At 39.4% G+C, this 14,244-nt stretch overlaps 1 protein-coding gene and 1 pseudogene across 1 annotated transcript; one reads left to right on the forward strand and one right to left on the reverse strand.

Annotated features, from left to right (window-relative positions):
* Positions 1 to 1,342: 1,342 nt before the first annotated feature.
* LOC146470516 (RING finger and CHY zinc finger domain-containing protein 1 pseudogene) lies at positions 1,343 to 4,268 on the reverse strand (annotated as a pseudogene).
* Positions 4,269 to 6,667: 2,399 nt separating this feature from the next.
* On the forward strand, positions 6,668 to 13,817 carry LOC146470517 (uncharacterized). The gene is made up of 6 exons (XM_085122043.1): positions 6,668 to 7,040; positions 7,177 to 7,283; positions 9,431 to 9,596; positions 10,626 to 11,137; positions 12,437 to 12,681; positions 13,717 to 13,817. Exons 1-6 carry the CDS (start codon positions 6,714 to 6,716, stop codon positions 13,776 to 13,778), a joined length of 1,419 nt encoding a protein of 472 aa, XP_084978169.1. The 5' UTR covers positions 6,668 to 6,713; the 3' UTR covers positions 13,779 to 13,817.
* The last annotated feature ends 427 nt before the right edge of the window (positions 13,818 to 14,244 follow it).

Consider the following 14,244-nt stretch of genomic DNA (forward strand, 5'->3'; position numbering starts at 1 on the left):
CTGGATGAGCAATATATGGGTCAAGTGTCTGCATTGTCTGTATTCAGGTTGGATATGGGCATCGATCTTTATCGCCTCAGTGTTATAAGGAGGAATGAGTGTCTAGAGTGAATGATTTAATGATGTCAAAATTAAAGCAGCGTGATTTAATCACTTTTGGAAAACATTAAATTTTTTAAAAGAAAGCAAACTGATTTTCAAATGACATATATTAATCTCAACATCAAATTAGGGTACAGTGTATGTCCACTAAAAAAAAATTGTGTCAAAGTGCTTTCTCAATTTCTTCAATAATAATAATTATCTTCCTGGATCAAATTTGATCATTGAACACAGCCAGACCATAGCTTTGTTACCATGATGACACAACATCTGCAGCCTAAATCATTTAGGTGCATTGTTTACCACAACAATGGCAAATACTAAACAACTTTCAATGACAAATTGATTTAGTTGAAAGGAAAATTGATGGGTTGTAAACAAAAATGGCTTACTTTATACTTTATGACTGTATATGGGAGGCTTGAAACTGCCATGGGAACCAAAGTGAACATCAGAAATCGAGCTTATGAGTTTTGTCTGTTGTTGTTGCAAACTTTTCCTCATGCTTTGATAACTCTACAGAAATTAAACACAAAATGTTTTCTATTCCTAAAATTAAATTGTGAAATAAAAGACAAATAATGCACAAAGATGATTATAGACCAGAGGAGGATCAAGGTGAGCCCCCGCCCCCATTTTTTAGACCAAAACCTGTAGGGCAGAGTTCCTGAGATGTTTCAATACAATAAGTCAAGTGAGTATCAGGCTTTCCCTGATACACAGGTTAGTCAAGCTCCCTACTTAGCTGAAGGTCTGGATCAACCACTGCAGACTACACTTTTATACAAATTTAACATCTATCTGGACTTAATGTCTGCTGTTATGGCAGAAACAGAATTACTGCAGCTTTCAATAACATACTGACTCTGAACTTCAACCCCACCTAAAGAATTGTGTGTTTTACTGCTGTCCATCATAATAATTATTACGGCAACAACCGGCTGACTGCAAAAATACAGAAACCGACAAAGTGGATCGAAATCTGCCAGTCACAGAGCACAAACATGACCTTTTGACCCTGTTGAGCCAAACATTTTCAGAGGTCCACTGCAGTGATTGACAGCAGTGAAAAGCATAACAGTTGGTTGAATCTTGAAATTTAGAGTCCACATGTTAATGAAAGGCACAGTAAGCTCGGTAATTAATTCATTTTAAGACTGTTTGATTTTTATTATCCGGGGATTCTCTTTGGTTGAAGTCCTTATATTTCTCATATTATTTTTATTGACTTATACCATGATTCATTTTTTCCAGCTTACTCAGCCTGTCTTCTTTTTATTAATAAAATCTTCTTTGCATGCTGCCAGCATATTAATATAAATTAAGTGCAAGCACCTGAGCATCATTTTAAAACTTGCATGATTTTGAAGCATGTACATGTACATGTGCAAGGTAAAAAATATGAACACTAAAATCCTTCACTCCCTCTCTTCTGTTGCTTCTGAATTTGAAGATAATTATACAAATTAAAAAAACACCGAAATTTTGACAAATATACTTGCCCGGTAAAAAATTAATCATAAAATGTTAAACTATTTACACATAAACCTGTGCACTACTGTTGCATTTAGGTAAAAGACTATGACCAAGTTACTCATTCTTAATAAGTGTAATGTAGTGTTCTTAATAGCCTATTACACAAAGTTGGATTGAAGCCCCATAAAAAGTTTAATCCAGAAGAATCACAGATTCTTGTTATTGTGGACACACACTTCTTATGCCAAAGGTGTTGCTTTTAACAGGAGATGACTGTAACAAGTTAAATACAAGGGAAGCCTGTTCCCTGAAAGAGCTTCGCTCTTTCACAATACTTCTCCTGTTACGTTTACACTATTCTCCTGCTACTACAATTCTTAATGAAAACCCTGGGAAGTTGCCAAAACCTCTGGCAGAGATCATTGGAGATGAAACAGACATCCTCTAAATGTGCTACAGGCAGAAAATTTTGCTGCCTACTGTTAATTATTTGGTTACTTCGCACTTCACACTGGGCTTCTGTTATGAGCCTCCAGCCAATGATGCCCTAATCCAGGGTCCTGGACCCATTTCTCAAAACTCCCAAACACTTTTCAGACCTTTGTTAATATACAATTTTTCAAAAATCTGTTTCCCATCAGTTAGTGGTAGCTTTTTGTTCTACCTATCCCAATGTGTTTCTTAATCTTATAAAGTTTTCAACATTTTAGCTTTCAAAATAATTACAAAAAATTCCAATTTCTAGGAAATCTTTAGTGCATATGGTTGTGCATCTGGACTACGAACTTTAGTGCAGCTTGGACAACGCAATATTGAAGATAGAGTTTCTAGAGGCATAATTCATTTTGTGCCCATCTTTCTACTAGACAAACTGCAAGAGGTATAACTACACAGTAAAGATGTTTGCCCAGTTCATCCTACATGGAATATGAATGTTTTAGTATAAAAACAGCCATTGCCCCTCAAAACACCTGCAGGAATCTTGCTTAGTACCCATACAACATTGACAATATGTAAAACACAAGGAAAAACAAAAATCATGATTTTCAAGCTCACAAAAGATCCCTGGCACCTCCTTGTCACTTTTAAGACCAAGCAACCACTCCACCCCCTCCTCCCTCCCCATTCCTGCAAGTCTCAGGCATTATAGTTCACTTAACCCCAAGAGTTCCCAAACACTCCCTCTAAAAATTTAAGGAATTCTTGGTCCTCACATCCTCTCAGTCATTGTTCAAATCAAGTAGCGGGTTGATCACCAAGGTATTTCTCAAAATAATTTGGTCCTGTCCAATAGGCCTTATCACGGTTTTCGATGCCATTTTGACGGGTAGGCAAACACGTCTGAAATAACAGTGTTTGTATGGGAATCCGATGTCAAATAATATTATTTTCATAAAACATCGCTTCTGAAAAATTCATGAATTGGAAACTTTTGGAACTAGGGAAAGGATTTTAAGAAAAAAATTGGAGGGATCTAGCTGAGCCAGAAAGCGTCCAGTCGTGTTTTGAACTTTCCATACATTTCCCTGTATTTTTTCCCGCGAACTATTTTTAGTAGCAGTTCACGGCTGGTTCGCTATACAGACAAATGTATGGAAATTTCAAAACACGACTGGACGCTTTCTGTCACAGCTACATCCCTCCAATTTTGTTTAAAAATCCTTTTCCTAGTACCAAAAGTTTCCAATTCATGAATTTTTCAGAAGCGGTGTTTTATGAAAATTATTTGACATTGGATTTCCATACAAAGACTGTTATTTCAAGCTTGTTTGCCTACCCATCAAAATGGCGTCGAAAACCGTGATAAGGCCTATTACAGATCAAGGGAAGGTGCCTGGATGCCAACCGTATATGCAGAGAAAACAAGGCCCAGAGGGCCAAATTCTTAATTTAATATTCTAGCTGAAACATCTTCACTCTTGGCCAACAAACATCCCGTCACGTAAAGTTCTGGATCTGTCACTGTTGTCTCCATCGGCAGTCTCAGGATTCAAAAGGAACACAAAGACGTCTCCTTTTAGAGGTGACCTGCCTCAGTCGACTGTCCAGTAACAATCAGCCCTACTAAATGACCCAAGATGACCTTGATGATTGAACAATGTGGTCTGCTTGATATTTTTAGACCATCAGTGTTGAACACAATGGACAATGCTGCAATCTTGACTTCAAACATTCTTGGAAACACGTCTGATGCAACAAATGACCACATCTCAGGACCTGACAGGGAATTGGCGAGGAATGCATGTCCTCCATACAAATGGGGCAGTTTGATCTGGAGCTTTTTTCGACACACGTGTGCGAGCCCCTAATATTCTTCGGATAGCACATATCACACCGCATACAGTGGAAATAGTTCTCTTTTCCTCCGAGCCGGCAAACTCCACAGAGATCGCAGTGAAACTGGCCTTTATCTCGATCATCGTATAATCGGCAAATGGAACAGAAGTAAAATCCAAATTTGATCCCACATTCGATGCAGTGGGACACGACATCTTGTAGTTTTCCGCACTGATTGCACTTAATTTCTTGAACAGTTTTCCTGTCTAGCTCGTGGGTTTTCTCAGCAGCATTATGGCAAAAGCGGCATGAATATATCTTGTTGCAACACGGAGTTAAAAAGGAACATTTCCTCACATAATGCTCACAACCGGACATGTTGAATTGCTTGGATGCACTATTGATGTCATCCAGTCTCCCTCGTGTATGTCAGGCCGCGAGAAAGGCCGCGAGATCGCCCGCGAGCACCTTGAACTCGACATGCGCATGGCAAATTAAGTCGCGTGTCGCGCGTGTATTTGTGCGGTATTGCGATATTCCCCCTTCCCCTCCCCAGTATTTCCAAAGCATTTATATTAAACTACGAACAATCCCTTATTTTTCTTATGGGATAGTAAAGCGAACCACGCGAGCGAACCCTAAAAATGTCCCCCACGAGGTCTGGGACGCGACGCGCGACGCGCGGAGCGAAAAATAATAATAATAATAATAATAATAATAATAATAATAATAATAGTAATAATAATAATAATAATAATAATAATAATAATAATGATAATAACAATGATATTAAATGAGGGGGTCCAACTCGCCTATGCGGTTTTCAGTGGAGCCCTCCAAACCTCCCTAAATATATAAACTAACAAAATACAAAAAAGACCCTTAGAAAAATAAGGGACTTCTCCTGGTCTACCTTATTTTTTAAATTTATTTTTTTATACCACACTGGAATACAGAGGAAATAAATGAATAAACACTACTTATGTAAGGTATAATGCCACCAAGAAAACAACTACTACGGAGGCTTAACAATAACTATGTAATAGGGAGGCACAAGTATAAAAATAAAACACACACAAAAGACTTTTTAAGCTGAAAACGATGAGGAAAAAAGGACGAAATGTTGAGAGATTTAACATGAAGTAGTAATAGCCTTTTTTCAAGGAAAGCTTGAAATTATAGAGACATTATTCCACAGAAAAATCCCTTAAAGCGAATATTAAATTTGCAATAATTTGTCCTCGCAGAAGGAATGCATTGTTTTATACTCATACCTTGAGGTGAGGAAATCGTTAAAAGCAGAAGGTAGCAGGTTTGAATGAAATTTAAACATGGAGATACAATTTAAGTAATATTTAACAACAAGAAATTTTATAATACTCAGATCTTTAAAAATTGAAGACGTATGTTCATTATAATGAGAAAAAGTGATGCAATTGTAACAGCTTTCTTCTGCAATACAACTATGGGGTGCAAGGTGTTCTCATAAGTATTGCCCCAGATAATGGCACTATAGATTACAGTGTTAAAAAGGGTAAATGAATGCGAACTACAGCTGAGTTAGAATATCCTCGGATACATAATGACGGAGTTTAGAAATGGTCTCAATGCTCCTAGAGATATTCTTACTCAACTTACTCGATATCGGAACCAGCTATGTACGGCAAGAGTAAAAACGTTAGTCCAGTCGAGCGAAGGCAGTTCCAGTTCTAGAGATGAGTTATTCGTGGATAAGAAAAAGAAAGAAAAAGGGTCTGGGAGTTCGTTGAGAAACAGTATGCATCTGGGATTCAACATCAAAACATCATTCACCTAGACCTGTTTACCAATATCTTGCGAACCAAACACAGCCAATAAGCACACAGAAAGTCGTATTTTTTTTGCGAAATTTTTCCCTGTACTAACAACCTTGTGTATGCTAAGTTTGAAGTTTTAAGAACGTTTCTCTGCGTTTTTAGGGTTGTCGTACGAATTATGGGTAAATGTATCAGCTGTCATCTTTTTCGGTACCGTGGTACCTTATTGCTTTGTCTGGCAAACGAGCGAAAAACTCGCGCGCGAAATTCAGGACAGAGCTAACGTGAGTAACCAATTAGAGCGCGCGCAGCGCACTGTCAACTTATACTGGTTGATACTGGTTTATTATACAACCCAGGGCTTTTCCCTTGAAGATTTGAAAAAGGTTGGCAGTTAGTATATACTAAAGAGAAGTATTTCTATCACAAATTTGGCTGTGTCCAAATTATGAGCGTTTTTTTTACGTTATTCACTTCAATAGCCATCCAGTTTATTTTATAGCAATGATGATGATGATGATGATGATGACAATGATGATGATGATAGTCAAAACTGAATGACTTCTGCATTACAATGTGTGACTATCGATGAAAAACAATACTGAAACTATTACATTACGGCTACGGTCTAAAAATCAAAAACCTACATGAATAAATAAATAAATAAATAAATAATAGATTGGCAACCTATTACTAATATAACTCATTTACGCTCATTTACGCTCCTGCTACAATAAAATCTTACCAAACTGGACGCTCAAAGACTGCCGAACAAGGGATTTTCAACACGAAATTAATAATTCGAGAATAACTATAAAAATTTAAAGCCACAGTAAGGAAAAATAGCTGCACTACAAGGCATTTAATTGAAGACAGCTTGCATATGAAGGAATGCACTATCACGTCGACGAGATTTGTTGAAATTTTATTGGTTTAGCAAACCAAATAGATGCCGCGTGAAAGTCTGAACCAATGCACCATCAACCAATAGGAATTGTTCTATCTCACGACTTGGGTTTAACTTTAGCCCGTCAATGACTAGGCACGTGACACTCAACATTCATGTCATCGGTTCTCGTGGAAAACCTGCACTGTACGGTGGCCTGTGACAACCTAAGATTTTTTTTTCTCGGAATTTTCAAATCCTACATCAGAAACATGAAACGAACTCGCTATCTAAGGAAAATTTTAGCTTCTCAGTCCGACGCTAACACCATGGGCAAGCTGATGAAACGCCTTGTCTGTTGCAGCAAGTTCGCGGAAATTGAGCGATTGTTGTCTTGTCTTCCCAACAATCAAGAATACAATAACAACGAAGATATCACAAGAGCTAAGATCGCTCTCGCTTGGAACAAAAAAGAGGTGCAAACAGTCTACAGATTAATTGAGGTGAAGTCTTGAATTGTTACTTTTGCGGAAAAAGAAGTCTTCCAGCTTGTACGTTTCAATTATTTTGGAACGTGTTCATTTCGTGAACTTGTTTCGAACTTGTTCATTTCTGCTATTTAATTACTTACTTGTTTAGGAAGGAAATTTCTCCCACGGTGAAGATCTTATCGAATTGTGGGACGAAGCGCATTACTATGAAGCTAAATGTCAAAATCCTGTTCAGCGATATCGTCTGCGTCAAAGGTTTGTTTAATGAGCTTAAACAACTAAATTTGTTACATTTTGTTGCAAGTTTTGAAACTGTACAATTACTTATTCCATTTCACAGATTTCCTAAAATTGGACAATTTCAGAACCCTAAAGTTCTACCTATACTTTGCCACTAGATATTTACGGGGAAAAAAGTATGGTATTTTCTTCGTTCTTCTTGTGCGTTGATCTGATAAGCGGTTCTTGACACCGGTTAATTGAGAAAACCTGTTCTTCGTTTGTGGGCTTTGACGTATTTAACTCTTCATTTAAGGTATGAACAGTACGGGTGGTTTTGAGAAAATACCAACGAAAGTCGATCTTAGCACAATATATAGTTACGTTTATTTAGAAACGCAAACTGAATTGATCTGAGTTACAATTTTGTCAACAAAGATTCTTGCTAAGTAAACATTGTATTTCTTGCAGTCAAATTGTCACTTTACTGATATTCCTCGATAATCAACCGTGACATCGTAGGAACAACTTGTTTGTTGTCTCTTTCTCGTCGTTTATCAGTTATTTTGCTTTTGGGTCCTTGTGCAGTTGCTTCGTTTCCAAGAAATTACAGCTACCACAGTGGTGACAGACGTCATTACCGGTGGCAGGAGGGGACACGTGGTTGGGAACTAGGAAAAATAAAAAAGGAGGTTGGGAGGTATAGGGAGACAGGGAAAGGGAGGACGGTAAACAGGAGTAAAGGAGATAAATTCTACAGCGTTGTGTAAGATCTAGCAAGAGAAAAAGCGGTAACAGGAGAGCCTTGGAAAATGGGCAGAAACCAGGGGCGCTTTCCATTCAGTCAAAATTTCCGAGATTTCCGGTCAGAAATCCAATGGAACGGGAAAAGTTCGGGAAAGAATTTCCGAAAATTTAGGACTACCTTTTGAGCTTACCCTTCTTTCCGAAATTTCCGGAATTACCGAATTTTCTGTGTTCCATTCGCGATGAGTGTCGGATTTAGTCTCCCAGTCCGAGCGCGAACGTCACGCAAGCCGAAAGAGCCGCAAACAACATGGCTACGGAAGTGTATCAATGTTCTGCTTGTAGTTTTTTGTCTGAGATTTTCGACGTTTTCTTAAACCACGAATGTCACTTACCTACGACCAGCAACGATAGGTTTACAGTCAATCCAGGTCACGCGTGAACAGTATTTCCAAGAATGAAATGAACATTCGAATTTCGCTTTGTAATGTCTGACGTGTGAATGGAATGTTGGACATTTCTCTGGAAATCGTTCCGAAAAAGACGCATTAACTGAAAAAAAGATTCAAAATACTTGGGAAACAATTGTTATTCTTCAAATATTCAATTTTGCAATGTAAAGAAAAATTCATAGCTTTATACCGTCAATAAGCTAGGGAAATTTATACGGGAACTCTGAAATCTCGTTGGCGATTTTCAAAACTGACATGTAAATTTCTAAACTCCGTTCAAACTTCAAAAATATCGTTCACGCGTGACCTGGGTTGACTGTAAGCCTCCTCACGTGACTCTCAAGTTCAAGGACCCGTTCCATTTGACCAGCAAAAATTCCGAAATCTTGAACCGGTTTTTTTTGGTGAATGGAAAGCGCCCCAGACTTGAAGGGTGCAGGAATCCCCAAATTCCCCCCCCCCCCCCCACCTCTCCCCAGATTACTTGGGGGAAATCTTCCTCAGGTAACTTTAACAAAGAAAGGAACAGTGTTTGAGCTAGAGAGCAGCCCTGGGACTGCATGACAGAGCCCTGGACGTAGGATGGGGAGGTCCCTAACAATCTTCTTTAGTTCTTTTCATTCCCAGTCTGCATCACTTTGAGTTAGGTGCCTGGAGACTAGCACAGCTGAGGATTTGTCTGGGTAATGATTCTACCTGGTAGGAGTTAACATGTACATGATACTTAGGATGTTTAATATCCTTTTTTTGGGATCCTTGCACCTGGTTGACACGTTTTGGGGGTAGAATTAGTAGTTTTGTCCTCGAGATAACTGTCTTGTACCTGTTATGGATTCGATCATTTTATTATCTCTGAGGACCATTACCCTGCTTAATTATGGGTGCTTTTCAACTCAACGTCCCCTCCTTCAGAGAAACACATGACTACTCATTTCTGGATACTTTTTCTCTAGCTGTGTCCTAATTGATTCGTTTCCTTCCTAGGTTTCTTCCTCCCCAAAGTATTTGCCCTTCTGGTGTTCGTAAGAAGCGAGGAATCCCCAAGGATACCAGTAATGCTTTGCAGGCGTGGTTTACAGAGCATGGTCCATATCCCACAGAGACTGAGAAGTTGATGTTGGCGCGGAAACACAGACTTACCCTTGTTCAGGTGATGTTGGGTTACAGAGGCAAATTGCAGCGGAGCATTGGAACGATTCTGTGGCGGTATTAAAGGGTTGAAAGCCTTGTCACGTCACTTTACATCTGCAGACTCTAAAAGAGGTGGTCGTGTCTAAGATGAAATTGAAAAAAAAAAACTTAAAGCTGTGCATTTTGTTTAGAAATTAGCAAAGCTACGTGTCCTGCATCTACATCTGATTACTGTCTCATCCCAAATCCTATAGTGTCTATGTTCTTGATCAAAGTATTGATCAAAGTGAGTTTTGTTTGCATGTCCGGAATGAGCTCATTTTTCGTGGGTAAGGGGGCCGTGTACCACACGCCTCGCTCTAAAAGGCTGTTCAAGGCAAGTCCGGTCGTGGAATGTTTGATTTGCTTTATTTCTCGCGGAGTGATGCTCTGTTCTCGTTGAATTGGCTCTTGGTAATGTTTGTTTAGAGGCCGATCATACGTCTCATTTGTCCTTCGTTTTAGGTCATTTTATCGTTCTTAAGAAGTATCAAATGCTAGGAATTAGGTTTTAACTCCGTGGTATTTGGCTTCCGTTGAAGCTTTAGATCTCGTTTGCACCTTCCTTTCGGCCTCCTTCTTTTGATGGGGAGTGTGCGGCTCAGCTCACCACACCCTGACCCTATTTTATACCAAAATATCTAATTTTCCAGCACTCAATTTTAGACCTGGTTTCTAGAAGCCATACCCATTTCCGTAAAATCCATACCTGTTTCCAGACTTTCAGACCGAAATGGTTAAAATCTGTATAACGGCACAAAAACCCATACCCTTTGGCGCTGCACATACCTGTACCCCCTCGCAGGCGTTCCCAGAGGTTATGTTTTTGCTTACTTTTCCGTGTAATTCGTATCGCGATTTTGTACGGAGACAAGTCCCACGAAACGTTGCCAAGTGGAACACTGTCTAACTTATAAAAGCTGTCACTAACTAAACTTTTAGAGTACCATGCTAAGATCGTAAGGTAAATTAGATAATGTCAGTATCTTCTTGATCTTTATTGCTGTAGCTTAAGAGTTGGTTTGCTAACGCCCGAAGACGGCTCCGGAAGAAAACGACTGAATGCCCGGATAATCTCCGTAAACTCGGGAAGCGATGCAAACTGGAAGAGGTCACAGTGGAAGAATCAGAGACCTGTTCGCCTTTATCTTCAAGTGAACTGATACCAGGGCAACAGACAGACCTCACAACGTTAGCTGGTCAGTCAGCTTCGTGCGAAACGCCAGTGAAAACAGCATACGTCACACCGTTAACTGATGAATCAAATACACCATCATTTCCAAGCGAAATACCATGGAAGGAAGGAGACAACACGCAGTTAGTCGACCAATCAGTTTCGCCGCCCTTATATCCAAGCAATACACCATACAAACTGCATCATTTTTCATCGTTAGCTGACCAATCAGGCTCGCCGTTTCTAAGCGAAACACCATGGAAACTGGCAGACGTTATTCCATCATTGGACCAACCATATTCGCAAAACTTATTGTTGAGTGAATCAGAGGCAGTATTTCCTCAAAGGTATCAATTTAGCCTGATCACTTTCCGATGTTTTGTTGGGTTTTTCTGTGTGTTGATAGCGTTTTTCTACTCTTTGTCGCTCGAGGGTTGGGACGAAAGCAAAAAATGAGGGGAAATTTAAGGGACTATGTCATCCCAGGCCCATGCGTGCGTTGATGAGAAGCACTTTGAAATCGTTGACCCAACCGGCTTTTTAAATACCATCAGAGGGTTCAGGCAGCTGTTTTCATCTGTTTGAAACGCGTTCATCTTCAGAAATTTCCCTAAAGTTTTATTTACAAACGTTCTTTAGTACTTAGAGAAGCTGTTTGTTACGATATTTTTGAAAGCTTTTGCAATGGCGGAAAAGCAAAAATCCCGTGACGAGTTGTATGCAAATTATCTCAACCGGACTCTACTGCGCACGTGCCCCAGCTGACATAGTCCATAGGAAAACAAATATTGACGTCATTCAAACTTTCGTTAGGCCATTCAATGATAATTAATGAGCAAAAAATGCTTTTAGCGCCCCCTCCCTCCCGAAAACCAAAAGAGGAGAACCAGAAATGCGCTCCTCAACTAGGCTAGTATCAACCAATGTCAAACCGTCAAACCTGAGGTGAACTAAATATGACAAAGTATTGCGCGGTGCGAAAAGCAGATTGGCGAATGGAACTTAACTTTCTCGTTTGCAAATGCACCTGAAGAAAGAGGGTTCCATTCAAGTGAAAAACAGGTTTCTTTAAGAGTCGTTAACATGTTAAAATCTTAACAGAGGGAATTAAATTTAGCCGGATCGAAGGGAAAAAAAATGTTATTAAACTCACATATGGCGTGTAGTGTCTTAATGGGTTTTTAGGCATTTGTGGTGATTATGCTGCAAGTGTACAAGTCGTACAAGTTTGGAAATGAAATAAACTTAATTAAAGAAAACGAAAAATTTGGTCGTTTGACATTTTCGTTAAAAAGAGACAACCTTACGAGATGCAATTCTCGAACATTTCTAGCCAAAGTTCTTAATTCCACTAAAGTCAATTCTTTCCGGAATTCAAGTCTTTATCGATCAAATAGTATGTCACCCTTGCGTAGCTAATGGGATGTGCTACTCTCTTGTCATAGACGTCGTACTATGAAGGGCGTGGCTTGCTCGTATAAACCACTTCACAAGTTGTCAGTTTTAGCTTTGTTTGTATTACATAAGCTAACTGGCCGAAATATGAAACTTTCTGTGGCAGTGGAATATGGAGCAGAGATAGACATTTCGTTTCGATAGCCTAACGTTAACCTGGAATATTTTGTATTTTTCTTTTACATTTACAGCACCGAGAGCACCAACTCAGCTCCCGCGGTGACTTGGAACAGCGGTTTCGTCTATACAAGACTAAACTCTATTGGCGGTGCACCTTTCGCGCCTTATGTTGCCACTGGAGGACATGATCAGTTGCCATGGTTACACAATGTCGTGTTCTTTCCGCCTATCCCTGCATCAGCTATCAGTGTCAACGGATTCCCGGCTGGTCTCTTGCGGTTTCCTTGTGCCGGAGCAAACCTCTTCCACGATATGGGTGTGGTATACATTTAATAATTAGCTATAACCGTTACAGTGAACATGTCTGGCAATGTCCAAGCCAAATTGTGTACTAGGGGAAATATTTCCAAGACGGAGAATTTCGTGGAACGTTGTATCGTGTATTGAACTAACCCGATGTCCGAAATGATGATGATGATGATGATGATGATGATGATGATGATGATGATGATGCCGACGGCAATGGTGGTCGTAGTGGTGGCTGTGAAAATCATGATGATAATTGATGATAATGATTATCATGACGTCAATAACGACACAGAGGTGATAATTATGATGATGACGATGACAGTGGTGATGATGGTAATGATGATGATCACGATGCGACCACAACTCGGACGAGGGAACTTAAGAAGCGACGACGCCAATGAAAACGTTAATTGAAAACATAACTTTTGTGCTACTTTGCGATTATTTCAACTCGTTCAACTTCTACAGAAACGGCGAAATGCCCAGGAACCAAATTGGTTGGAGTGGCGTTTAAGTTAAGAGAGAGAATGCAAAATTCACCGTGGTGTGTTCACGTAACACTTAAATTTGGTCATTTCCCGTTGTTGTTTTACAGCAAAGAAATGTACCAATATTTAAAACGTACGCGCAGAGTTATTGTTTTTCCTCGTTAAACCTATTGTTTTGCGGCGTTGTCGTTGCCGTCGCCGTTGCTTAAGGTCCCGTTGAGATGACGACGACGGTGATAAAATAAATGTATACATGGGTACCTTTTAATACCTCTGTCCCCATCTCAGAGGTTCTGCCAAAACAACAGAGTTTTCTGATTTTGGAAAGTGAAACCAACTTGTAAGCCGTCCAACTATAAAACAGTTGGACCTTATCTTTTCATGGGCCAGTTTACCTGCGTCCAACTTGCACAAAATCAACAACTTCAATCTATAGCCTCTACGTAGCGGATTCCAAGGTTTTGCTGATCAAAAGCTCACTAATCTACCTGACTAATATTGGTGACAGATTAAAGTAAAAAAATGCGCTAATTGTAAATTTTCGTTTTTACTAGGCGAAGTTCAGCAACTTCAAGTGAAGAATTTGGAAAGTGAAGTCCCCGCATCGACCGTATGATGCGACAGAACGCTAACCTGGAACGTAGGAATCCTGTGAGACTGTCAGAAATTGTTGAGACTGCGTGTTTAAACAGAACAACGATCTAAAGTTTGCGTCAAGATGTATATATATGAATTGCTCAAAGAGATGAGCAGACTTAGAAAGTTATACTTTCTATACGATAAACAGTTCGGGCTGTTTTGTTCATCGCAGGCGATTCATCAGAGTTCTATTTTCAGTTGAGTTAGAAGCAAATCATTGGAATCAACCCAAATCTGTAGGCCTGTACAGATCTCAGCGAGATCATAATGAAGTTCTTCTGTTAATGTTTTATGGCAATGCAAATATTGCTTCCTTTTTTATGTTGAAATCGAAATATTTTTAAATACCACTGTGTTCTCTTGTTATGTAGACATTTCAATATGCTAATATAAGGGATAGCCAAGCAAACAAACGTACTGAGTATCCCAGCATGTAACACGTA

Source organism: Pavona decussata, unplaced genomic scaffold, assembly GCF_977016875.1.
Source record: "Pavona decussata unplaced genomic scaffold, jaPavDecu1.1 SCAFFOLD_114, whole genome shotgun sequence".
Lineage (NCBI taxonomy): Eukaryota > Metazoa > Cnidaria > Anthozoa > Scleractinia > Agariciidae > Pavona > Pavona decussata.